The following is a 26,546-nucleotide window of genomic DNA, read 5'->3' on the forward strand; positions in this document are numbered from 1 at the left end:
AATCAAGGCTGGCGCAGCGTATACAAACATGTTGCTTTCTCTGTGCAGACCCTCTCGGACAGGTGTGTTTCTTCTTTCTCTCATGACATTGGGTATTTTTTTTTTTAATTAAAAAGCCTTCAAGTAAATGAAAGGGCCCAATAAGAAAGATAAGCTTGTAGAGGAACAAAGCTGGATGATTTATATTATCAGGTGTCAACTCCATAAAGCTGTAATTATTACTCCCCAACAGAAAGGCGTTCTTGTGTTCCAGAATGTTCACAGCACCACTATTCATAAAGCCCCAAGCTGGAAACCACCTAAGTATCCGTCGATAGCTAAACAGATGTATCGATTGTGGTGCGGTCACAGGGAGGAACGGTCCACCCTCTGGTGTAGACGCCCTCGCTGCGGGGCTCCAGCGTCCCCACCCTGCTCAGGGGACAGGACATCTGCACGCAGGGACTCCCACCAGGACCACAGGCCTAGGGAAAACCTCCCGCCTTGCAGAGGTTAGCCTGCGGAGGGCTGGCTGGCTTGTCACAGCAAACTTAATCCCACTCTGCCCATTAGTGAACGTCTACTCTGCTAGAAACTCTAATAATTATCAAAACAGCTAACACTTCCAACACTCTTAGGCTATGTCCGGCTCAAGTCTATGCACTTACATGTATTAACTCATTTAATCTTCGCAAGCACCTTGAATATCATTATCCCCATTTTGCTGACGAGGAAACCAGCACACAGAGACGTTAATTAACACGTGTGGGGTCACAAGGCTCACGAGTGTGCACTTAAAACCACCACTCTGTCATCTTTCTCTTCAATAGGTCCTTGATATCCCTATCTTCCTTTTTTTAACGGAGGTCAAATTCACGTCACATAAAATTAACCATTTTAAAGTAGACATTTCAGTGGCATTCGGTGTGTTTGGTGTTGTGCAGCGACCATCGAGAGGTTATCGCTTACCCTATCTCTCACCCACCAGCAGTCACTTCCCGCCCCTCCCCACCCCAACCCTCTGCCCCTCCCCACCAACGGCCCTGACCTGCCCCTGATCCCCCCCCCGCCCCTGCCACCTGCATGATTTGCCTGTTGGGGAAGATCTCCCAGCAATGGGCTCCCACACACGTGTTTCGTGTCGGGCTTCTCTCACTCGGCATGACCTTCCCAGGGTTCCTTCGTGTTGGTAGAAAGCATCACAGCCTCACTGTTTTTCTTTTTTTTTTTATGGTTGAAAAATATTCCATCATGTGGATGGACCTCATTTTGTTTACATATTCAAGTCTTTCTTTAACCCCCACGACTTCCTGTCCCTTTACAGAGGAGGAAATCAAGGGTGAAGATGAGTGTTGGGGTGCTCAGATGTCCGAGCTCCTCCCCAGATGAGCAGCTGGCTCGGGCCAACCCCCTGCCCCCCGTAACACCACATCCACCGGAGGCCCCAGAGGCTTGGGTCCTGCGCCCACAGGACCGGCTCCCAGGGGGCTGGCTTAATGCTGCACTTGGAGAGTCTCGCTTCTCATTCCCGTGGGGAGCACGTGACGGTCAGAGAAGCCCATGGGACACTGGGGGGCAAGATGCGAACATGCCACCCTCGGGGTAAGAACTGGGGAATAAGCTTGTTTTTGCAAAAAGAAACCCGGGACAGATAAACACGAACTAATTAATGAACAAAGTTACAGTGTGCAGGGGTGGATGGGGTGGGAGGGACAGGGTGGAGGCTGGACGTCTGAGTAGAAGGTTTCACACAATTTTGACTTTTGAACCGTGTGAATATTTTACATTTTCAAAAAAAATCCGTGAAAATTTACAAAGATGGGGGACAAAACCTAAAAGTGAGTCCTAGCAGGAGACAGCACACTCAACTGATACCAAGCTGGTCACCCAAGCACACAGAGGAAGAATTAACTCAAGGAGTCCTGGACACAGGGGTCTGCCCCCCTCGGCAGGGCATTCTGGTGCAAAGGCAGGTGCGAGTCAGCCGTGGTGCTGAGACAGCAGGCCACGGGAACGTTCTGCGTGCACGGCCGGCCTGACCACAGCACAGGGTGGACCAGGAGATGCAAATGTGGCAAGGAAGAGGGAACAGGACAGGAACCGGGCCTCCTGGGAAACAGTCCGAGCCCCTGGTGTGACCGAATGGCCAGGAAAAATGACAGTTCAGATGTATGCCAGTTAGGAGTTACAATTCAAGCTTATTCATCTTAAAAACAACAAAAAACTGCATGCATTTATATCAAGGCATGAAAGGTATAAACAGGTATGGACAGAGGCTTACAGTCCCATACTTAGCTGCTGGGGATCTCTTCGTGGTTGAACGAGAGTCTGAAACAGAGCAAGACTGCGAACAACCATCATAAAAATCCCACCCCTGCAAAGGAATCACTAATCAGCCGAGCCTCTGGCACACATGATTTTGCATGATCTTTCCAGCCGCTGAAAGTGACCCCAATGTGACTTTATCCACCCACTCCCTGCTTCCAAATTCATTTCCTCCAACACTTCGGACCGTGGGAAGCAGAGAGATTGCCTTCCAATTTGAGATGCACTTTTGCAGAAACTGGGGGGAGAGACGCCTGGCCCGGGGAGCCAGCCCACGGCCGCAACCTGAGCTATCTGGGGAGTGCCACAGGGAAGGACAGAAGGTCTGACGAGCAAGCATGACAGCCCGTCGAGGAACCCCGCGGCGACAGGACGTCAGTGGTCCTCAGCCTCGGCCACACAAGAACACTAGAAACAATTCCAGGCCCAAGGAAACCTGCGTGGGGGGCATCAGGGGGCAGGCCCAGGGCTTTCTAAAGCTGCCAGGTGATGGCAGGTGCGGCTGGGTTGAGGGCCCAGCATTACATCCAGCACAGCTGCGGTCCCTCCTGCCCCGTCAGGGTGGCCCCATGCTCCGGGAGGAGGGGAGAAGCCTGCCCACATGGGAGGGGCGCTGGGCAGAGCCTCTATTCCCCAGATCAGGGGGTCACGACGTGCATGTGTTCTGACGTACGCCGATGGGGGGAGGGTCATAAAAACCCACAGACTGACCTCCACCACTGCTTTGGGCTGGACCGTAATGGCCGTCTCCGGAGCGCTGATGAAGGACCACTTGATCTGGATGTCCTCTCTCTTCTCTGTCATGTGGAGCTCCAGCTATCAAAACACAAAGTGACCGGAGAGCTACACGCTCTAGCAAAACCTCCACGCGCATCCGTGTGTGTGTCCGTGTGCATCTGAGTGTGTGTGCACGCATGTGTTCATTTATTTCCCTAGACGCCTGCCTGGCCACCCCTTGCCTTTCGAAATGGGAAGGAAAACTCTAAACTCCCTGGGCCTCCCCTTCACCCCACCCCTCCCGCCAGCACCCTCCTCGGCCTCAACCTACCAGAGGATTCCCAGCATTGGAGGCTGAGGCCAGGTGTCATTAAGGCTCTGCACTCATTCTTAGTGAGGAATTCTCTGTGCCTTGGATTCTCGTCTGGGAGTGATAGCAAGGCACGCAGGACAGGGAGGAACGGGAGGGAAGGGGGATGCTTAACCCAACCCCACGCTCCCACACTCCCTGAGGCTGTGCACGTAACACACGGTGTTCTCATCCTCTCTTGCCTGGGCCAACGCATGCCCTCCAACTGGACTCTGAGCTCTTGCAATAACCCATCAGATTGGACCCATCCATGGTGGCAGCATAATGCCCCCCACCAAAGGTGTCCACACCCAAGTTCTCGGAACCTGTGAATATGTGACCAGATATGGGAAAGGGGGCTTTGCAGGAGGGACCGGGGTAAGGACCGCGAATGGAGGGATAATGCTGGGTCATCCCAGCGAGCCCTCAGAGACGGAAGAAGGAGGCAAGAGAGCAGGCCAGCGAGAGATGCCCTGCAGATGGAGGGAAGGTGCCAGGAACTCGGGAATGAGGTGGCCTCTAGAAGCTGCCAACGGCCCTCCGCTGACCGCCGGCAAGAACACAGGCCCTCAGCCCTACAGTTGTAAGGAACCGAATCATGCCAACAGCCCAAAGAGCAAGGAAGCGGATGATCCCAGAGCTTCCAGACAGCAAGGTCGCCCGCCAATGTTACCCTGTGTTGGACATCGCGCCTCCGGAATGGGGACATAATACGTTTATGCTGTTTTTTTTTAATTATTTATTTTTTAGAAAAGAGAGAGAGAGAGAGAGCACTGGGGGGTGGGGGGCGGTACAGAGAGAATTCAAGCAGACTCTGCGCCGACCATGGGGCTCGACGCGGGGCTCGATCTCATGAGCCTGAGATCATGACCTGAGCCGAAACCAAGAGTCAGTCCTCCCCTGACTGCACCACCCAGGTGCCCCTACATTTACATTTTAAGCTAAGTTTGCGGTGATTTGCTTCAGCAGGCACAGCAAACGAATACCCCTCCCTTCGTTTTTCAGCCAGAGACACTCTCCAAAGCACGGATCCTAGCACTTCGCCTCTGTCCCTTCCCCACCCTCAGCAAAGGAGGAAAGGGCGGCTTTAGACAGTACTACCCACCCCTCGGGAGCCTCGGCTCACACCAGCACCAGGGTAAGACAGGCGACGCCTTCCCCTGCCCCATAATCCTGGGTGACGCCAGGAAAGGTGCACTTGACTGTGTTGCTGCAAGTCCCCGAGTCCGCCCCCAGCCCAGGCAGGTCGTGGGGCAGCGAGACCAAGGCGGGCCCCCTTGTGCCCCTTTCATCTGAAGGACAACAGAACAGGAGTGTCTCCTGCTGGCAGCATGAATAACTGATCAATCTCCAGTAGCTCCTTCTGCTTTCAGAGGGAATCCACAGAGCGGTTTTCAACTGTGTTAAGAGATCCAAGATGCAACTGTGTTACTTGTCTCTGAGCTGCATGAAATGGCATATAAACAGCATCTCGGAAACTCCACGTCCTTTGTGGAGGTTTATGGGTCTTGCCGGACTCACTCCGTCCTGAAACAGGTGTCCGGCGTCGGCTACATGTGTCCCAGGCTTTGGAGTTATTTTGCAATTACACTGTCCAAAATATTTGGGGGAGCAGGAAGGCATGAACATCCGACAAGTGCATGAAGTAACACCCTCCTCAGCTCTCAGGAAGGGAGTGTTAGTGAGGGGGGCTGCGGGGGGCTGGCTTGCAGAAAAAAAGCCATTTAGGTAGCCAGAAAATCTTGTTTGCCCCGGGTCTTCAAAACCATGTCTACGTAAGAAAAGCATACGGAATATCCTCTTCCCTTGTGGTTGAGGGTGCTGTATGACTTAGGCTCATCCCCCAAATTAGCAGCCAAGCACAGGGACAGAGGAGGGGAAACATGGGGTTGAAGCCGCAGTGACCCCTAAAACAGACCCAGAAATTCACAACGTTCACATGCTGGCTGAACAGAGCTTCCGTGGACCCCTGCTTCATGTGAGGGACACACTGTTATCTGATGGTTCAGGCAACCAGAAATTCCCCTAATAAGCCTATTATGATTATTATATATGTCTCTGTATAATTACTTAGAAGTCATTATTAATACGATGTAAAATATATACGAGCACACCTCAGAAATACAGCAGACCTGCTTCCAGAACACCGCGATGAAGCAAGTCACGTTAATGTTTTGGCTTCCCAGTGCATATAAAAGTTATATTTAAGGGCGCCAGGGTGGCTCAGTCAATTGAGTGTCCGACTCTTGATTTGGGCCCAGGTCACGATCTCAGGGTCCTGGGATTGAGCCCTGCGTCGGGCTCCACGCTCAGTGGGGAGTCTGCCTCTGCCTCTCCCTCTCCGTCTGCTCCTCCCCCAGTCTCACGCTCTCGGACTCTCTCTGTAAAATAAGTACGTATTTTTGTAAAAGTTATATTTACACTATACTGTAGTCTATTAAGTATACAAAAGCATTACATCTAAAAAAAAAAAAAAAAGAAAACCAAACATGCTTTATTGCTGAAAAATGGTGACCACCATGTGAGCTTTCAGCGGGTCGTCCTCACTGAGCACAGAGCACCGTGACAAATGTAATAAGGGAGAAGCATGACAGACGACAGAACCACCCAAATGTGACCCAGACACGCAGCGAGCGGAGGCTGCTGGAGGAATGTGCCGACGGGCATGCTCTGTGCTGAGTCCGCAGACAAACTTATACAAAAGAGTAAAGGTTCTTTTAAATTCAACTTTTCCCAAAAACTAAAAAGAGGAACGCCCCGTCCAGTGGCTACACAGGTGTCCCAGCTGCAGAGGACGGCTGGGGTCTGGCCCGGGGTCCCCAAACAGAACCACTGTCCTCACCGCCGATGCCACTCACCATAACTCTGCTTGGCAGCAACACCCCGATCTCTTTAAACGCCTTGAAAAATACCGCATCTCCCGATAGCGGTAGCTGGGCAACCTCTGAGCTCATGATACACATCCGCACATGGCTATAGATACATGTATGCGTGGCTGTGGATACATATGTGTGTCTACGTGTACACAGTATGTGCATATACATGACGCACACTTTATTTCCCACAGATACAATATAACATGGAAGGCTACAGTTTGAAAATTATGAAATAAATGATTAATAAAAGCCTGGGAAACCAGGGCCCCGCGATCACACCAGGCTTACCCTATGGGTTTGTGAGCATCTTCCCATGACTCACTCGATCTACCCAAACTCACCTGTAGATGAAACGGGGAGAGCCGTGCACCATACATCTGGCGCCCCGTGTCTTCGGGGGACGCGGGCCCCGCGCGGACCAGGAACTGAATGGCCTCGCCCACCACGTGACAAGACACGACCTGGAGGAGGCACGGGATAGGACAGAAAGGAGAATTCGTTCCAAATACCCCTTTAGTTCACTGAATAAAATAATCAGGACCTGAGAAATTAGCAAGGACAAGACTTTAGAGTTCCAAACTTGATAAGTACCCAGATTCACATCTTTTCTATTACGGAATAGTTGGAAAACTGCAAACAACATTCCAGATCTTTTCTTCCGAATGCATTTCTCAAGAGCTAAACTCTGTTTTGCCCAAATCGAGTCGTTACATTCTTTCCACATAAAAAGTTTTTCCTGGATACTGTGATCTGTTTCTCCCCACCAGCTGAGTCCGCAGACATTTCACCGTTCACATGGAGTAAAAGCCATTAGCCATCTCCTCTCTCTAAAACTGAGCCTTAGAAAGAAAACAAGTGAGGGGCGCCTGGGTGGCTCAGTCGGTTAAGCAGCTGCCTTCGGCTCAGGTTATGATCCTGGGGTCCTGGGATCGAGCCCCACGTCCGGCTCCATGCTCAGCGGAGAGCCTGCTTCTCCCTCTCCCTCTGCCTGCCGCTCTGCCTACTTATGCTCTCTATCTATCTGTCAAATAAATAAATAAAATCTTAAAAAAAAAAAACAACTTCTTAAAAAAAAAAGAAAACAAGTGATAGATTTTATAAGCAAAAAAACTTAAGAATATACTCGGAACACCATAAATTGTTTCTATCTAGATAATTTTCAACCTACTGTGGCTTCCCAAGATGTGGGGATAATTCAAAGAACATATAAAATATTAAACACTTAGGAAATTATACAGCCTTAAAAAATAGCATTATAAAGTGAGTTCGCTTAAGGACCTATAAAACAAAGACAAGTAATTACACCAGGAATAAACCAGGCCACATTCCCAATAAAAATCACAAAGCGTTTTAGAGAGAGAGGTTACCGAACAGAGAAATACCAAGTTTCTGCCATAGAACCCCTCTACAGGAGAGGATCGTCTAGAATGAGGGGTCACCCCTGCCCTCGCAGAAGGCCGAGCAAGCCCCCGGGGGATGATGGGGATGATGAGGAAACAGGTGCCAGGTGCGCACCTGCTGGGAGGAAGGGTGCTGTGGGGCACGCCCGGCAGGTGGCCAGCATGCCAGGCCAGAGCCAAGTCATCAGGAGGCGGAGTGTAAGGCAGGAGGGACCCCCACCTTCCCAAGGGAACACTGCCGGCTGTCACTTGGGAAGGAAAAGAAAATTCCTTAATTCTCTGGTGGATTTATCAGAATCTAAAATAAAATACCAAGTGGAAAGATTATCCAAATAGTTCCTTTATCCGGCCTGCTGTTTCCCCAAGTTCAGGCTAGGACATCAGGCTAGGACATCTGTCCTCTTCTTCTTTCTCATCCCCAGCTAACTCCTTCCTCCCCACCCCCAACAGTCCTGCATCCAGAGCCTCTCCACCCCCATCCCACCACCCCCCCCAGCCCATCTGCCCCTCCTGAGGAGACCTGACCCGGACACTGTGACACCCCCAGCATCCACCCCCAGCGTCCACCCCCAGCGTCCACTGTCGGAGGTCCGACGGCACAGAATGAGAAGGGAAAGCATCACTTGCTCTCCATCCTGGCAGACGCCACCCCACACTGGTCTCCCCCGTCCCAGCAAGGTCTCGAGAAGGAACTTGAGCTACGTGCCTGAGTTTACATATCTTCATCATGTTATTGCCTCTCCCGAGTTCACAAAAGGTTGGAACAAAAAAATGTTTGTGTAAGAAATGTCGTCTATTCATTTTAAAAATAAATGCTCTATAAACAATCCTTTTTGGAGGAACATATTTTCGTGCCAGATGAGCTACAAACACAAATGACATGACAAGGAGAACATTCGCTGTGCTCGTCTCGACGGCCCGGGGCCTCACACCGCTCTGAGTAAGACACCAGAGGATGACTGCTTGACTCCTGTTAGGTCTCTGGAACCTTCTCTACTAAGCTAACTAGAATTTTAGCAATAAAATCCCACGGCTTCATCAGTGCTCTTGAGAAAGAAGGAGTGGGTTCTCCTTTGTATCCAGTTCTAGACAAAGCTTCCCCCCTACCCCATCCCTGGATATGGAGGTGGCCTAAGCACATGATTAAGAGCAAATAAATAAACAAGCGGATTTAGACTTAAAAGACTTTAAAACTTCTAGAATGCAAGACTCCAATGGTCACAATTCCTATTCGAGTCACATCAAGAGAGTAAGTACAATACCAAAGACAGAGCATCTATGGGTCCCAACGTCCTCTCACCGAGACCCGCTGGAGGGTCTTCCTGGCCCTAGGAGTCCCGATCCCCCACATAAAACCTGTCACGCAGACAAACCCTTCCTTGGTCTCCCTGCAGCGCTCAGCGGGAGGGCCAAACTACAACGGCTAGCCCCAACGTCACAGCTTGGCCCAACGAAATGCTGCTAGCACTGTGGCCATGAGCCCAGCTGAGGGACAATGATGGGACCAATCCTCATCCTGGCCGGCCACTGCCCCTGCCACCCTGGGAATAATAATGCTTCATTTGTCAAATGGACAAGAACAAAATGGAAAGGCTTTAAAAATAAGTAATCTTCTTTTAGTTGCATTAAGGTGTTATCCACAAGGGGGATTAAATTCTCTCAACCCCGGTGAACGGGGGCAAGCCTTCACCATCACACAGGGGACCCCGCTTGGAGCAGCAGAAGGTGGGGGCCCTGCTATAATGTTCAGCAGACCCTTCCAGCCAGTCGGCCTTCCCAAGGGGCCAGAATGTCCAGGGCTGACATCTGCCTAAATCCGATGAACAACCCTGCTCTTGACCCAGTCTCCCCTGTCCCCCACACACCTGTGTTTATGAGGGTCCCTCCCGAGGTTTTCAAGTTAGCTCCTCAGAGCATCCCGATCACACAGAGCTGTTTACATAGGGCTATGCAATCCTCATCGCTCAGGCTTCCCACTGAGGGACTCTGATACTGATACTGGATTTTTATAGTTAAGTAGAAACAATATCTAATACCCACAGTGGGACTGAGTACTTCTCCGAGAACAGACGTGAAACTCTGGCCCCAGAACAGGACTTCATGAAGCCAACATCTAGGAGCATAAGGGGCTCCTGTGAAAACAGCCAGCCATGAGCCCACCTGCTTTATGCTTGAGTTATCTTTTTCCAAAGTGAGTAGACAACTCCTCGGTTACATAAACCATTTCAAAATCGCACCAACAGAAAGCTGAACTGTGTATTCCAGATAAACCCCCCTCCTCTCTACAGAAGAGAGTGTTTATGGAGGATGGACTTTGTGGACTGAGGGTCCCCAAGGTGGAGACCTGGTCCACTCCTGCAGATCAAGGGGGAAGGCCAGGAGCGAAGCATCATGGGAATGCAAAGACGAGCACACGTCACCGTCACCATAACCTGTGCAGACAGAACGGAGTGGGGGCCATTGTTCACTTTTCTGTGCTCTCTCCAGCTTCAAGACAGAAGCTCAAATAGTCACATATTTAGGCAAATAGGTCTTATCCTGAAACTGTATTCCTTTGTTTAGACCTGGGGCCAAAGAACGCCAGGCCTAGGAAGTCCTGAGTTTTGCTAACGCTTGCCAGAGAAAGGCCTGTAATGTCTTCAAATCTCACTGCACTCCTTCCACGTTCCTTTTCAAGTAAGCTTCTTGTACGGCTGACTCAGCTCCTTCTTCTCTTGGAACACTCTAGAGACCTGGAAATAATTTAATTACTCCTGTCCCCAAAAGAATTGGAATACAGCCACAAAAATGCATCTAAAGGTTGATGTCACTGAATCCTTCTCCCTATAATCATGCTATACAACATCCTGAGGAAAGAACTCCAAAATGAAAGGGAAGGTAAAGCCCCTTCACTAATCATCCAGAGCTCCCAATGCGGCCGTCCAGACTCACCCTCGTAAATGTTCTTGAAGACAGCACAAAGCTGATTTATAAACGACCATGTCTACTCTAGAATAAGGAATCTTTAAGCTTTTATTTATTTGTTTGTTTGTTTAGAGAGTGTGAGCAGGGAGAGGGGCAGAGGGAGAGAGAGAGAATCTCAAGCAGACTCCATGATGACCACAGAGCCCAGTGTAGGGCTCAATCTCATGACCCTAAGATCATGACCTGAGCCAAAATCAAGAGTCAGAAGCTTAACCGAATGAGCCACCCAGGCACCGAGACTCAGTTTAAAAGGTAAAATGCATTACGGCTAGATATGATCAGAACATCTATGAAGCTAATCCTGTTTGCCCAGGGAAAGATGAAAAATACTGGAAACAAGATGGCGGCCCAACCCAAGGAATGCTGGGTCGATGCTCTACTTTATGGTACTGAGGGGTGTGCCGTGAACTACATGGGCTCTGACATCTCACCCTGGCAATACCCCAACCCTCCTCTTGTTGGGACACTTTAAAATGAACAGGCTTTCCAGTAATATTGCACTCCCAAGAGGAATGGTTACTAGGGAACGTGGTTTACTGTGGGCATTCCTTGGCTCAAAAGTCTGTTTGTGAACATGCCATTCTCTTTCATCAACCCTATGTATGAAAAGACACATACAAGACATTTCCTTTAAAACGAAGGCAGGAGGGAATTGTGTCTTTTCCAGGCTGGCTGTTAGTGCTCCCTGCAAGGGGCCAGGTCACTCTGTCCCACCTACCCCGAACGCTACTGCTTGATAGTCCAACACACAAGACTCCAGCTTGTCTGTGGGTCCTTTACCCTGTCTTCTCAAGGCAAAATCAGGCTGCAGCCCAGGATTGACTCAGCCCAGAACTCAGTACAGTAACCCAAAGAGGTGGAGCTCCGGGGAGGCATGGCTCCCATCCCAGGGTGGGGCTTCCAATGAGGTATCTCCGTAGCTGCCTTTGGAAAGACCCTGGTACAAAACAATTTCACAACCTGTTAGCATTTTAGCATAAATACCAGCCTGATGGGATACCTCGAATTTCAAGTCACGCAAAGCAAAAAAAAAAAAAATCAACCACGCTTCCCATTTGCAACTAGAGAGACAAACATGGACAACCCAGAATCAGGCCACACTTGGAAACCAAGGGGGCCCACTGAGGTCTAGAGAGAGCGCGGGAGGCCCTGGCTGCTCTCAGAGTATATTTCAGCACATAAACACGTCCCAGCCTTAGTCAGCCGCACACAGAACACGACCCACACCCAGTGTGGGCTGTGGGGTTCCCCGACGTACAGCGCAGGCGGAACAAGATTCTGGGGGAGAGTCCATGCAATTGTCCAAGTTCTGTTTGTTGCTGCAGGTTTATAGAAGCAAAGGTGGGTTAGGGCCTCATGCTCGTCTGTCTCTTCCGCTGTCGGGTGGGGGCGGGGGCACAGGGGACAGAAGGATACGGGTGTGAAGAAGAAGAGTCACAGCGCGGACGACGGTGTGCCAGGGTTCAGCTTGTCTCTGGAGGCTGACTGGCTTCGACTCGGGCCTCTACTACTTAGTAGCTCTCGCCCAAGTGACTTAGCCTCTGTTCACCTCAGTTTCTCCCTCTGTACAATGGGCGTTGATACTTGTATGGTGAACACTGATGAGAAGAGACAGAGCCCGTGGCTGCTCACACCTCATGGCATCAGGAGCCGAGGCCTGGGCTGGCCCTCGTTCTCCCCACCACCCTGCCAGGGAAGGATGCACCCTTCACAGACACCCAACCGCCAGCTCAGAGGGAGAAAGAAGTGCCCAAACATGCTCAGATCCACCAGTGTCTCCCTGGCTTCCGAGGTGGGCCCTTCTCCATGCTGGGTGGGTTATTACGTCTATTCAGAACTGTAACCTACAGATGATCATTATACCATTAGAAGCCTCTATTTATTTACGAATGGCACTGCAGACGGGGATAATTACTGTCTTTCACAGGACACCTGGCCTCACACCAGAGAAAGAAAGCCAACATCACCCCCAGTCTCCAAAGATTGCTTCCAGTGCCAAGAGGGACCCTTGTTTTCACCGGCAAGCTTTCTGAATAAACGCTGTGTCCAAAGAGACACACCACGCTCCCTAAAGGAAATGCATGGCTTTCTCGGTGGGTGCCTGTCCCAGCACCACTCCCAAACCCTGATTCAGACTGGATGAGTCTCCATGGGGCCCTTGTAGACCTCTTGCCTCCACGGAACCGAAGGTGGAATTTCTGAATCCACGGACGTGCCGTGGAAGGGCTATTGGGACCTGCTGTGGAGCAAAGAGCTGACTCTCGAGCCACTTGCAATGTAGAAAGGAAGGTTTGTCTTTTCTGGGTCAAACATTCTGGAGCAAACCTCTCCCAGGACATGCGGAAAGAGAACATAGGTAGAAACTCGTTGCTCTTGTGTAAGAGGGTAATTACAGTCTGGGAGAAATAAATCTATTCAGAGCATGTTGAGACTGGAAGGGAAGGCAGAGGAGCCCCTGGAGAGAAGTTTAAAGGTGATGGCTTCAGTGCAGAGTGCCCCCACTGGGAATGTGCGGGGCCTGCCTCCCGCCTCTACCAGCCGTGCCCGCATACAGTGAGCCCAAGTGACAGGGATGCTTCCGGCCACCGCCCAAGAAGCTGCCCCGCACAGGCTCCCTGTAGGAAAACCCACGACCCACACCACCCGCAGGGCTGCTGCTTGGGATAAGTACCTGGGCTTTGTCCCCAGGTCCTGGCTCACGGCTCCTAACACCATTGGATCTCCCAAAGGATAAGAGTGTTTTTTGTGTGCTAAGGAGATGACTGGCGGTTGGGGGCTGTGTATGCTTCAGGATGGGGGCTGGTAACTCCCAACACCAGTCATGATCAGGGGGATGGAACTCTCAGCCCCACCCACTGGGGAGGGGACGGGAGGGGAGAGGGGCCAGAGATTGAGTTCAATCGCCAAAGGCCAGTGATTTACTCAATCATGCCTGAGTAATGAAACCTCCATAAAAACCCCTAAACGACGGAGTCTGGAGAGCTTCTGGGTTGGTCTACGTGAGGAGGTGCTGGGAGGGTGGCGTGCCCGGAGTCAGCCTGAAGCTCAGGGCCCCTCCCACCACACCTTGCCCTACGCATCTCTCCCATCTGGCTGTTCTTGAGTTGTTTCCCGTATCATGAACCAGTAATAGGAAGTAAACCGTTTTCCTGAAATTCCAGGAGTTGTTCTAGCAAATTATCAAAACTGAGGAGAGGTGGGAACCCCCTGACTTTACGGCCGGTGGGTCCGAAGTCCAGATGGCCCAGACTTGGGAGTGGCATCCAACGGGGGCAGTCGTGTGGGGCTGTGCCCTTAGCCTGGGGGTCTGTGCCAAGTCTAGGGGGTCAGGATAAGAACAGAATGGAGTTACTGAACACCCAGTGGGTGTGCAGTGAGTTGGTTATCACACGGAAGAAAAGCCCACACCGCTGGCGTCAGAGTGCTCCAAGTCCACAGTGCTCCTACTGAGCCATGGGCAGGCCGTGCGTCCGGCCCCCACCACGGGCTCTGCAAGGCACCTCACGCTGCTCCAAGCTACGCAAGACCCCCTTTCAGTGTAGGACGTGGGGGTGGGGGGGTGCTGATGAGCCAGGTATTTGCCAAGGCGATTACTTTGGCACACGGGGGTCTTTATGGGTGGCAGCAGAAAGTCAAGTGCAGGGTACCTGGAGAGCAGGGCAGGCCCGATTCTGCTCCCTGGCGGCCCGCGGCGAGACTCAAGACCGAACATGAGTCAGGAAGGCGCGCACAAAGGGAGACCAGGATCCCCATTCCCAGCTAGATGACCAGAGACGTGACTATGTCCTCAAGCCCCACGGTCCAGGCCGGACTTGTCCCTGTCATTAGCTCAAGTGCCATCCACACATCCCTTGTCAGGGCTGAGTCAGGGAGATGAGAAAGATACAGGCTGATCATACGGAGCGAGCTGGGGGAGGGAGGGTGACGTCCTTGAAACCATGCTTCTGTATTTCTTTAAACCTTTGTTTGTGGTCCCCAAGTGACGTTATAGATCTCCCTCCTCGAGAACTCTGTAGAGCACAGGAAAAACATGACAGAGTGGACAGAGGGTTCAATCTGTCTGAAACCCAGGTGGGGGGTAGATCCTAAAAGCAGCAGAACCCGGTTGCTGGCAGCTTCACGCGTGATGCAGCGGTTCGAGAACACGAGGTCCTGGAGCAACAGTAGAGAGGCCGTGGTACATGCCCGCCTTCCTCTGACGTACCGGCGTAAAGAATCCCCCTCCGGGACACAAGGCAGGAGAAACTCTGATTAACCTGGCTTGATCCCTTCACAAAACGGCGCCTTCAAGTGTGCCGTGGTCAGCCAAGAAGCCCGACCGTGAGTGGGGAAGGTGGTGTGCAGGACCCACGAACTTGGGGGTGTCCTACACCCAACTTCCCAGGAGCCAGCAGGATCCCAGCGGGGGCCCCCCACCGTGGGCGTGCGCAGGCCACAGGCTGGTAAGCAACAGTGGCCCTCGGTCCCCGCTCCAGGACCCACTCTCCCACACCGCTCGGCGGGGCTGGGGGCCTGACACTGACGGGCCACCAGCTCACCCCAGGACAGCACCACCTGCAGCCATGACAAGGCAACAACAAGCTCCCATTTCTCACTCGGCCAAGAAAACGTAAGAGTCAAGAACTATGCAGAAACCCATAAAACGAAACAAGCCCCCGTGTGCTATGCCATTTGTCTGCAGGACATAAGAAGCTTCCGAGAATACGCTGTGGGCAGCGGTCCCTTCCCGGGGGGCGCAGGGGAAGGAGGCTCCGTGCAGGGGGCCAGGCGGTGGATGGCTGTATCGTTTTTAACTTTTTAATGCGCATGCACCGTTTCTGTAATTGTCTTCAAATAAACACGATTTCACCCTCCCCTTTCTAAAGCTGCTTTTCTGGCACTAAATATCAAGGCCTTTAAAAACGGCCGATTGCTCTATCCACCTCTCAGCTCCCCCCTCTACACCTCCGGGCCCGCCCTGAACACTCCGTGCCTCAGAAACTGGGGCAGTGTCAGAAAACACCAAACAGCAAGTGCCCACCACAAAGGGATTCGGTCCCGATCGGTCAATACTAGAGGGTGCTCACCGCGCCCAGAGGCACTTCCCATGCAGGGGGAAGCCAACTGCCCTCAGCCCCCCGGTATCATAAAAGCACTGGGCCACCTGCTGGCCCAGCCCCGTCCAGCCCTAACGTGCCATGTGGGTCTTGTTATCCCGCACTACTGCAGCCAATTTCCTGTCGTACCCCAATACCTCCCAGAGACTTCCCCACACTCATCACAGGGATAAAAGAGCACGTGACTCCAGTGTTGGCAAGGGGGTGGGGAAGGAGAGCCCTCGCAGGGGCCCAGTGGGTGGGGAGCAGCGCTCTGGTGACTAATTCCAGAATAGCTGGTCACTCTGCAGCGCGCATACCTACAGCCTAGCAGCCCCGCGTCCCCCCCATCTACTTCCCTGCTCGCGCCTGAGGAGGCGGGGACAGGAAGCACGCAGGTTCACCGCAGCCTTGCTGTACTACTGGGAAAGAGAGAACAGCTCCATTGTCTATGGGTAGAAGATGACGACAGAAGCCTTGGTCCTTCCAGAGCCCCGACCTGTAGGCAAAGCGAAGGAACCAAGGCTGCAAACGCTATGCTAGCGAGGACAGGGAGCAGAATCTGAGGGGGGGGGCGGGTTCTGGGGCTGGAGTGCTCGCCTTCTCCAGCCGGGTCACGCCGGTGTCCCCCCCCAACCCCGTCTGCTAAACAGCACATGTGGGACCCGACAGTAAAACGTAGATAGATACAAGCCTTGTATTTCAGAGGAAGTCTCTTAGGAGTTTTTACAGATACTTTTCATTTAAAAAAAAAAAATCTTTTATTTACGGTATGTGATCAGACTAATAAGTAACTTCAGCCCGTGAACAACCACAGACTGTAAAATGAGCTCAACAAAGCATCGAGTTGGCTCAAATCTAGGTGTCATATATATACACAAACACAAATATATGCATTTTAATGAGAGATGATTCACATAGCATTTAATTTGCCCATTTAAACTGTATAATTCAAGGTTTTTTTAAGAATTATTTACTTATTTGAGATAGAGCAGAGGGAGGGGCAGAGGGAGAGAGAGAATCCCAAGCAGACTCCCTGCTGAGCATGGAGCCCGACTCGGAGCTCGATCCCACGACCCTGAGATTGTCACCTGAGCCAAAATCAAGAGTCAGACTCTTAACGGACTGAGCCACCCAGGGGCCCCCAATTCAATGGTTTTTAACCTATTTCACAGAGTTGTATGGGCATCAGCACCACCGCTTTCAGAACCTTATCATCACCCCACAAAGACACCCCGCACCCACGGGCAGTCACTCTGCATCCCCCCGCCCAGTGCGCGGCAATGCAGCCACCCCGGATAGGCCACATAAACGGAGCCACGCGAGATGTGCCTTCTGGGACTGGCCTTTTGTGCTCAGCGAGGTGTCTTCAAGGCCCATGCACATGGCACGTGCCAGAATCTCCTTCTTTTTCAAGGCGAAATACTAGTCCATTGTGTGGATCTACCAGGTTTTATTTATCCATCCATCAGTTGATAGACCACACTTAAATTTTTTTTTTTACATTTTTAAGGTGTCCATATTTTCAGTAATCCTAAAACAGAATAACCCCCCCACCCAACCTGAGCTTTGAATTCACTCTCTCAGTCGGGAAAGGCCCACGGCAGGTGACCGCGCCCCAGCTCACCTTCTCCTGGGCGGACCTGGCCATGCTCGAGACTCGCCGCACGGCCAGCTCGAGGGGCTGCTGCAGAGGGTCCTCCTCGAAGGACAGAAACAGCGGGCCCTGGAACAGAAGGAGAGGCACGGTGAGGGCACGTCAGCATGGGGCGGCCCCCGTCACGATTATATACTGGGGAGAAAGCTCTGCAAACCTGGGAACATGACCCCCTTCAGTTAAAGCTGTGCTTCCATCAGCAGCGGGGGTCAAATATCGCTCACAATATAACGCACTCGGGGCTGGGTTCGGTTACCAGAGAGGGACAGGAAGCAAGGAATGCACAACAAAACCAGACATGTGGCAATAAAGATGGCAAAGGGGGTTCTGAACACTCGAGTTTACAAGGGGCAGGGTGCTGGGTGTGGCGCTGAAGGTCCAGCTCACTATCTGGCCAAGCACAGCAGGGCCAAGGGCTCTGTCCTCTGCTCCTTTTGCCAGAAGAAAGAAGTTCTCTCTGGTTTTAGAGAATCAATTCTCCCTGCTTCACGTGGTGCACCGCCTTCCTCTCCCACCAACCAGTGGTAAGTGGGCAGGAACCCCCAGGGGCCAGCCACCTCTCCCTGGAATTTGAAATTCCTTGGCTAAAAATGAACCAGCCAGCTGGCTGTGCCCAAGGAGCGGATTCCTGAGCCCCTGCTTCACAGACCTTTGGGGCTGCCAGGCTCCTGCTGCCCAAGGTCTCCTGGTTCCACTCTGCCTTGGGCTCTGTGCACCTTACCACACCCTGTGAGTAAACCCCTCCGTTGTGTATCAGCGCATATCCCTTTTCGGTCTTGCAACTAAAGATCTCCAAAGGAGAGATGTGCAATTACATTAACAGGACCACATGGCAAGACTCATGTTTTATAAAAGAAAAATCAGGGCTGCGATAGTCAACCAAGTCTTGGCCTTTTTAAAAATAAGTCCTCGGGGCGCCTGGGTGGCTCAGGCATTAAGTGTCTGTCTTCGGCTCAGGTCATGATCCCAGGGTCCTGGGATCGAGCCCCGCATCGGGCTCCCTGCTCTGCGGGAAGCCTGCTTCTCCCTCTCCCACTCCCCCTGCTTGTGTTCCCTCTCTCTCTATGTCTCTCTGTCAAATAAGTAAGTAAAATCTTTAAAAAAAATGAATAAATAAAAATAAGTTCTTGTGGAGGCCGAAGGCTTACGCCGCCATCACGACCCTGGAGTGAAACCCTTCCTGATGCGCTCTAAGAAGTGCCTCACTGTCTCGTAAGTTCTGATTGGGTGGTAAAAAAACATATATTCAACCTCCCAACTTCCCACCCTCTGTCATCATGTCAGACACTCTCCACGTGGCCAACTATTCGCAACTACAGGCCACGATCGAGGGCAGGAGAATAAAATGGTACGAGATGGCACCAAAGTTCCTCTGACAAGCAGGGTGCAAATGAGCAAGCCGTGAAGTTATCCTGGGGCTATTTCTTAAGAATTCCCGATGACCAAGAATGAACCTAAAAGACCCAGAACGTTCTCACTTACAGGCGTCCGACCGTGCCCTGCTTTAGCAACATCTATCTCACCCCCTAAAATCATCAGGGGAGAATTAAATCTACTTCTCAAGAGTGATGAAGTCACCCTTCGGGCTGCTCCGCAGACGTTCTCCGCGGCTGGAGCTTGTTTGGGTGTGAGCTGCGGGCCAGGGGCAGGGAGGGAATGGGCGGGCAGGCCGGGGCGAGCAGGGGTGCTCGCAGCTGCCCACACAGCCTGGTGAAGCAGCTGCAGCTACAGGGGACCTCCAGCACCCTGGAAACCCCGGTATCGGTGGATGCGCTCTCTACTCTCCTCCCTCTGACACCTTCTAGATTAAAACCCGGAAAAGATTTTGCTGGGAAATTGAACGTCAAGGGGTGGGCGCCCAAAGGAAATGAATTATTGAGTTAAAATAAAGACGCAAGGTTCTCTTGCCCTTCCAAAGGGCCCGGTCCTAGGGTTGCAGGAAGCCCAGCGTGCAGGCGGGACACAAGCCCTCGCTGATGTACCTCTCACACTCTGTCCATGTGCAGACACGGCCTCACTCAGACCAGAGCAGGGCTTTACGTCCCCAGGGAAAAGCAACACGCAGGAGTCACCAGGAAGACACTGAGAAAAGAAAAACACGAGGAGGACTAGCCCCACCCGACGTGAAAACACACCGCAGAACCTCGGTGACTTCAGCTGTGCGGTCCGGATGCGGGGACACACAACGGCCCAGTGGACCAGACCAGCGTGTCCACCACACCCCCAAATGCGCGGAGAAACTTCATGACAAACGCGGCATCCCAAATCACTGGGTTAAAAAAATGGATTTTAAAAAAAAATCAGGATGTGGGAGGAACCCCCGAAGGAATACAAACAAACAAATGAACCTAACCGCATTACCCACGAAAGCCATCACCGCCTGAAGGGGTGGGAGAACACAGAGCTAACCTTAGAAACTCTGGATGACGACATCCCGACTGCGTAAATGCATAACCTGGTCCGTAAGTGTGTTTCTCACAGGGGAGCAGGTCAGCAATGCAGAAACTGCTTCATGTGTCTACGAGAACTGACCAAGTAAGTCACCATGTCAGAGACAGGAAGGGCCAGACGCCTGCCTCTTGGAGAGGGAGAACAGAAGTGAGGAAAGGAGAGTTATCGGGACTCTGCTGCTGAACGAGAATCTGAGGTATCAGCCTCCAGGCAGACAGAAAGGTACAGAACAACAGACACGAGCCTGTGAGTGTGCGGGCAAACACAGCCATACCTCCTAGCTCTGTCTACTAGAAGGGTCTAGAAGCCATGAGACCGCAGCAGTAACAAGCACGTCTGATGCCCAGACCTTGGTTTCTTTTTTTTTTTTTTAAGATTTTATTTATTTATTTGACAGAGGGAGACACAGCGAGAGAGGGAACACAAGCAGGGGGAGTGGGAGAGGGAGATGCTTCTCCACAGCTGGGAAGCTGAGCAAGGAGCCAGATGCGGGGCTCGATCCCAGGACCCCGGGATCATGACCTGAGCCGAAGGCAGACGCCTAACGATTGAGCCACCCAGGTGCCCCCAGACCTTGGTTTCTAAACACTTCTCCAATAAAAGGTATCAGTGCGGCTCGAAGCAGTGGCCGAGCCTGGGGCTGGAAGAGCGGAAAATAAAAAATGCGAGATGAGTCTAGAACAAACATCTTGTGGAATCATGAAGAAGAGAAGTGCTAAATCGATAGATATTTATGTATCTTGATGGCAGAACACAAGAGAGCAATTCCGCCAACCAAGCAAGCAGCCATGGCATCAGATTATAAGCTGCAGAATAAAATCAGTATCTGTGAGTCCACATGGAGACAAGTCATCGACGGCATGGAGAAGTGGGAGCTCTTTCTCGCAGGAGAATTGCCATGAATCCACGTAGGAGAAGGAAACAGAGAACCATCATCCAGCAGACCAGATACACGATGGATGCCAAAATCAGTGAGAAGGCTGACGAGTAACAGGACTTGTAACAGTCTCAAAGTAGCTCCCCAAGATAGCTCTTCACCACCAAGGGGATGACAAGAGAAGAGACACAAGGGATAAGGAAGAAAACCCAGCAGAAACCGCCCTCACCAGGGGATCAAGGCCAATGCCCCCTCCGTAAGAACTCTGATGTCACAAACCCCATGCTATGGGACATTAATAGGGGCACATCACTTCTGTGGTTTGTATAACCTCGGTCCAAGCCTGTGAAAACACCAAATTGAGCGACATTTGGCAAAATAACCATCAGTCCTCTTCCAAGGTCGTGAGCTGTCAAGGTCGTGAAAAACAAGGAAAGACTAGGGAACTATTACGGACTTTGCAATACTGGGAGAAGTCGTAGCTCAGTGCCCTGTGGGACCTAATGGGATCCTGGAACAATAAAAGGAAACTGGTAGACTAGGTGAAATTCAAGTCAGGCCTTCAGTTTAAAGGCTTTGTGCCCATGTTAATTTCTTACATGTCACGTTGTTAATATCACTGCACTAGGAATTATGGTAACATTGTGCCAATGTTAATTTCTTGGTTCTGATGTTGCCTGTGGTTATGTAAGGCTGGGTGAGGAATGTATGGAAACTCTGAATTATCTTTGCAACTTTTCTATGTATCTAAAAGCAGTAAAAAATAAAAAAAAAAAAATTTTTTTTTTAAGGGAGACTTTACAAGAAAACAGCCCACCTTTATTGGCTATTTGCTAAATACCTCGCACAGACCTCATCCCGCTCACAGCGGATTCTGTTTTCCAGACTGAACCCAAAGTCATTCTCCCCTACAGATGAAGCACAGAGAAGTCAGGGCTTGTCCAAGGTCACACAGCCCCGGAATTGCCTTCCAGCCTCAGCAGTGCAAACACGGCTTCTTCCAAGCTGCTCAAGAAGTCCCCTCCCGCCTCAGCAACCCACGACCTGGCCGATGGGAATGGAAGTTAGCTTTGGCTGCATTTTAGTTGACGTTAACACTACACCCACTCTTCCTTCCCCTCAATTCCTGTCTCTGGGAGAATGGGTGAGGGCAAAGAACAGCCGGAACTGGAGCCTAGTCCCAGGTTTCACATTGGCAATTTGCAAAGTCATCAGTGAGCCTCCTTGACTGTTGATTCTTTAGAAGTGAAAAACAAAGCACATTAAACAGCTTGTCTTGCCCAGGCTTGGCCAGCTCCCAAGGAGGGAAGGCCTGTGTCCAGACGGGGTGATGCACATCGCCACCATTCCTCCCCGTCTGGTGACAAGTTCCTACCAGGGCCTGTCATTCATCCCCTGGCCGCCGCCTGCTCTGAGCCTGCCTTGTGCTGGGCACCGAGGCGGCTGTGCCCAGAAAGACAGGGCTCTCTGGGCTCGTCCACAATCCCGGGAGCTGATGAGGACACAAGGTGTGGTGACAGGACAGGTGGCCTGGGTGGGGGTGGGGCAGCACCCTCTTGGATGGGAGGATGGGGGACCTCTGCGCTGAGACCTGAAGGTTTATAGAAGTCAAAGAATGAGAAAGGTTAATTAAGTGTTCAAGACGAAAGGAATGACCTATGGGAAGGCCCCACACGGGAGAGAACCCTGAATGTTTGAGCAGCAGAAAGGCAATCGGTTAGGGGGCAGGGCAGATCCACGGCCCTGACCCAAAGTCACCTTCACGTTCTTGCCAACTGACCTCCCATATCGTGGCCACCGACGCTGCTCAGGGAGTTTAGATTTTTGTGAGCGCCACTCAAAGTTGGTTGTGAAATAGGAAAACTGTGAAGTCTTGTTGCTGTGTTCACTTTTTAAAATGTCAAAGCTCATATACAAGTCAGAGCTATTAATAACACGTTTTAAGTTCACACAGCATCTTTTTTTTTTTTTTTTTTTACAAAGACCACAAATGGTCCCACAGTCTTGGTCATTTGCATTGAGAACATTCCTCTGAAAAAAATCCTCAGGCAAATGACTAAAGCAACAAATAGTTTTGGTGACCCTCCTAACTCAGGGCCTCTGCCAAGCTGGGCAGTCCAGTCCTAGACGAGCCCAGAACACCAGCCACAGGACACAGCCCTCGCTCTGCAGCCACTGTTCCCCACATGTGGCCCAGCAGCATCAGACTTGGGAGGGGCTGCCTGTCCACAAGGACCCTGGCTTCCAAAGCCTCCCAGGTGGGTGTTGGGGTAACTGGAGGGGTAACTGATGATCACCACAAACCACTTCATAAACGTGCACAGAAGTAAGGGGGTATTGGTTTCCAGGCTAGCGACTGAGCCAGCTCTAGGAGCTTTCTGTTCTCCGTGACTGAAGGGCCACCAGGTCAACAGGAATCCGGTGTTTGCGGCACCAGAGCGGAGACGTCACTGGGTGGGAGGGACCCTGATTGACTGGGGGCTGGCTGAGGGACAGGTGTGCACCCAGGCGAGAAGCTACCTGGGGAGCCCGTGAAGACCACGGTATGCTCCCTGCGCTCTGCCAACCTACCAAGTCCGAACTGGGGGGTTGGGGAGCGTGTGGATTTTCTCAAAGCTCTCTGGGCAGCTCGCCTGGGCTTTCAAAACACCTGGCATCTGCCTGACCAGCTGGTACAGCGGCAATGGTTTCCCCTGTGTCTCCCTAAATCACCACCCTGTCTAGTTTACAAATGCTTCTGGAGTGAGGGCTGGAGCCCCAGGGGCCCGTCTGACACAGGAAGCCTGCACTGCCATAGTTGATGGTCAGGGTCAAAGGAGAGTCCACAAGTTAGCGACCAGCCCTCAGATGCCGGGAGATACGACCCCATCGTTAGGACAGCAGGTCAAACAATCACACCCTTTCCTCCTTTCCCACTGTGCCTCAGTGAACGGAGCATGTGGGTCTCAAAGTTGAACTTGCCGTCCACGGGGGGATGTGACAACAGACGCGGGCGGACCACACCAACACCCGCCCAGGAGCTAGGTCAGCCCGGGCAAGCCTCTCCAGCAGACGGAGGGCACTCTGTACAGGAGTTTAGGGTCCCTTCCAGTCTTAAAATTCAAGGCTGGAGCAGAGCTTAAATTGGGAGGAGCTCCTGTCTCCATCCACAGAGAATTCCCTCTGCATGGAAGATGCCAGGCATGGTTAACTTCCATCCGGCGAGTCCTCCAGCTCCAGCGACAGGCGGAGAAGTGGTCCCCCTGGGCAGGGCAGGGCAGGGGCGGGCGAGCACCACTAAGCTGTTGCTCTCCAGAGGAGGGCAGGCTCCAAGCATCAACCCTAATCGGGGATTAGTGGGAGTCAGTGGGAATGGAGATGGAGGAGGACAAAGGGAAACTCCTGCGGGGCCGGCCGCCAGGGTCGGGACACCCACTCACGCCACACCAGCTCACCCAGTGCAGAGGCAGTGGTGGGCCCGAGACAGCAGGCCATGCCCAGTCACTTACCCAGATCCTATCTGTCTGCAAAACCTGTCATTTGATTTCAAATCAAGCAATGCTTCCAGGCATCAGGGAGGGCAGAGGTTTCCACCACACACACACACACACACACAACCAATCCACCTGACAACACAATCACAACCAAACTGCGTCCTCCCAAACCATGAGAGAAGACTCGGCACATTTGCAGCTTGACGCCAGGGTATTGCTACTTCCAGGCAGGAGTCTGCAATGACTGATGTCTAAAGCTCCATGGTACATGGTCAGTAGCAGGTAGAGAAGACAGAACATGCAAACCAAATCTCTGTCTCCCAGAACAGAGTCCCTCCTGCTCCCACACAAAAATGCAGGTGATCTGGGTGAAAGCTTCAGGCATTTTTTTTTTGGTGTTCTCTGCTTTACCTGACCAAGAAAGACAAATCCCAGAGCAGCGTGTTCCTCCTTTCTTCTTCAACATGCCGTTCGCATGCATGGGCAATCTGGAAGCATCCTATCTAAGGCAATCCTATTTTCTGAAGCCAATCAAGAAATGTCATGACATGAAGCAACATGATGTAAGCAGGACTATCCCAAATCTGCAGGAGGCAAGAGTCCCACGGTTAGAAGCGAAGGCTTCTACAGATCATTCAGCCCATACTTGCTCAAATTTTGCAGAGAAGTGGGGCAAGGCTCCCACCTGCGCACACCACCAGCCCAGAGTAAACTCAGCCGCAGAACCCAGGCCTGTGATAACAGGTCAGTTAGGGCGCCAAAGACAGCAGATTCCTGGGGAAACAAATCTGTGTTTGCTCACATGTGTGAGGTCACATGGCTTTAGATGCGGCGGTGGCTGGCTCGGTCAGTAGAGCATGCGACTCTTGATCTCAGAGTTGTAAGTTCAAGCCCCATGTTGGGTGTGGAGCCTACTTAAAAAGAGGGGGTCGGGGAGAGATGGGGTGGTTCCCCTGAATAGGAGATGTCCAGCTCTGGACAGCTGGGGTACAGATTCTAGGCATCAAGACAGACGGCAGTCAACTGACCTTTGAAGGCTTTTTTCATCCAAAAGGTATAGTGAATTTTATAGTTCAGAACACGCGGTCTTTTGAGTTAATGAATTTATACTCATTTACACTCAAAGACTTCTTGTTCTTAAAATCCATGGCTATGTGAGTCAAGGCCATGGCGCAAAGACCAGGCAGAGGGCCCCCTAGGGAATATTTCGGAGGGTGAGGGATCCAGACATGAAGCACTCACTACTTTTAAAGTGAATGGCCACAGGCTTCTCCACGGAGCCTTGCAAGCAGGTGGAGGAACACAAAAGCAAGGGTGATGAGCAAAGGCTGGTCAGGCACTTCCCCAAACACACCAGGCCTTAATTCCTCTCAGGGAATGCCCAGAAATTGTAGACGCCAGGAGCTTGTCATGAAATGAAGATGTCTTAAAAGTAAAAATAAGTCACCAAGGAATTAACTGGAAGACACAACCGCGGGAGAGTGTGGTGGCAGAATGAGTTAGTGAGCCCCCCAGCTGGGAGGGCGGAGGCAGCGGAGTTCAATGCCCACTCTGCCACCCACAGGCCGTGTGAGCTTGGGCCGGTCACCTAACCTGTCTAGGCCTCAGTTTCCCCACCTGTAAAATGTGGACAACGCCTCCGTCCCAGGAGTTGTGAGGGTCCAAAGAGAAGATATATGTACTGAAAGTCCCCAAGACCATGTCTGGCAGGTGGCTGGCCCACAACAAAAGCCACTACTTCCATAAGCCAAGGGGTGCAAACCTTTGGGAAATATGTTCTTGGAAAAAATTCATTTCTATAGATGGAATCATATTTGGGTCACAATTATTCATCTGTCAGGTGTGAAAGCAGTAAGTATCCAGCTGGGTACCTGAAGCCACCTGGGACTCCAGGAAGGGCAGTGGGCCCCTCGGACAAGTCCCATTCAAGGCCAGCGTGTCCCTGCGGTGGAGCCCCGGGCCCGGCACACCTGATGGGTGGTGAACACCATCTAATCGCTTTGTCTTGATTCCCCTCTCCCGGGTCTTTCTCCTAACTTTCAGGAATGCTCTGCCGCGGGGAAGGCTCACTTCCACCAGTCTGGGGCCGTGGCGAGGCTCCAGGGAAGAGCTCTGCCCTTACTGCCGGCACCCGGCCATCAGCCTCGCAGCCACGACCCGCCCTCACAGACACTCACCCCTTTCCGTTTGGCCTCATCATTCAGGGCGGTCACCCAGGCGGCCTGCCACCGGCTCCTCCAGCTGTTCAGCGTCAGGATCCAGGCGAGCAGCGCGTCGGACTCGGGGCGCCGGCCCTCGCCAGGCTCGGCAGCCCGCCGCGGGGGCCGGGGTCGCGCCCTGGCCAGCGCCCACTGCGCCAGGTACAGGCCCACCGTGCCCAGGGCCACGACGAAGAGCGACACC

The 26,546-nt window shown here is 52.1% G+C and overlaps 1 protein-coding gene across 1 annotated transcript in view; it reads right to left on the bottom strand.

Moving 5' to 3' along the window:
- Positions 1-26,454, bottom strand: part of C2CD2 (C2 calcium dependent domain containing 2) — a 51,222-nt gene extending 24,768 nt beyond the window's left edge. The window contains exons 1-4 of the mRNA XM_081800427.1: positions 26,321-26,454; positions 17,313-17,411; positions 6,588-6,707; positions 3,016-3,120 (exon numbers count right to left, since the gene is read on the bottom strand). Coding sequence (XP_081656553.1) covers positions 3,016-3,120; positions 6,588-6,707; positions 17,313-17,336 — 249 coding nt within the window. The 5' untranslated portion in view covers positions 17,337-17,411; positions 26,321-26,454. The remainder of the gene's footprint in view (positions 1-3,015; positions 3,121-6,587; positions 6,708-17,312; positions 17,412-26,320) is intronic.
- Between the last annotated feature and the right edge of the window lie 92 nt (positions 26,455-26,546).

Source organism: Leptonychotes weddellii, chromosome 1 (genome assembly GCF_054177405.1).
Source record: "Leptonychotes weddellii isolate Sample4059 chromosome 1, ASM5417740v2, whole genome shotgun sequence".
Classification (NCBI taxonomy): Eukaryota; Metazoa; Chordata; class Mammalia; order Carnivora; family Phocidae; genus Leptonychotes; species Leptonychotes weddellii.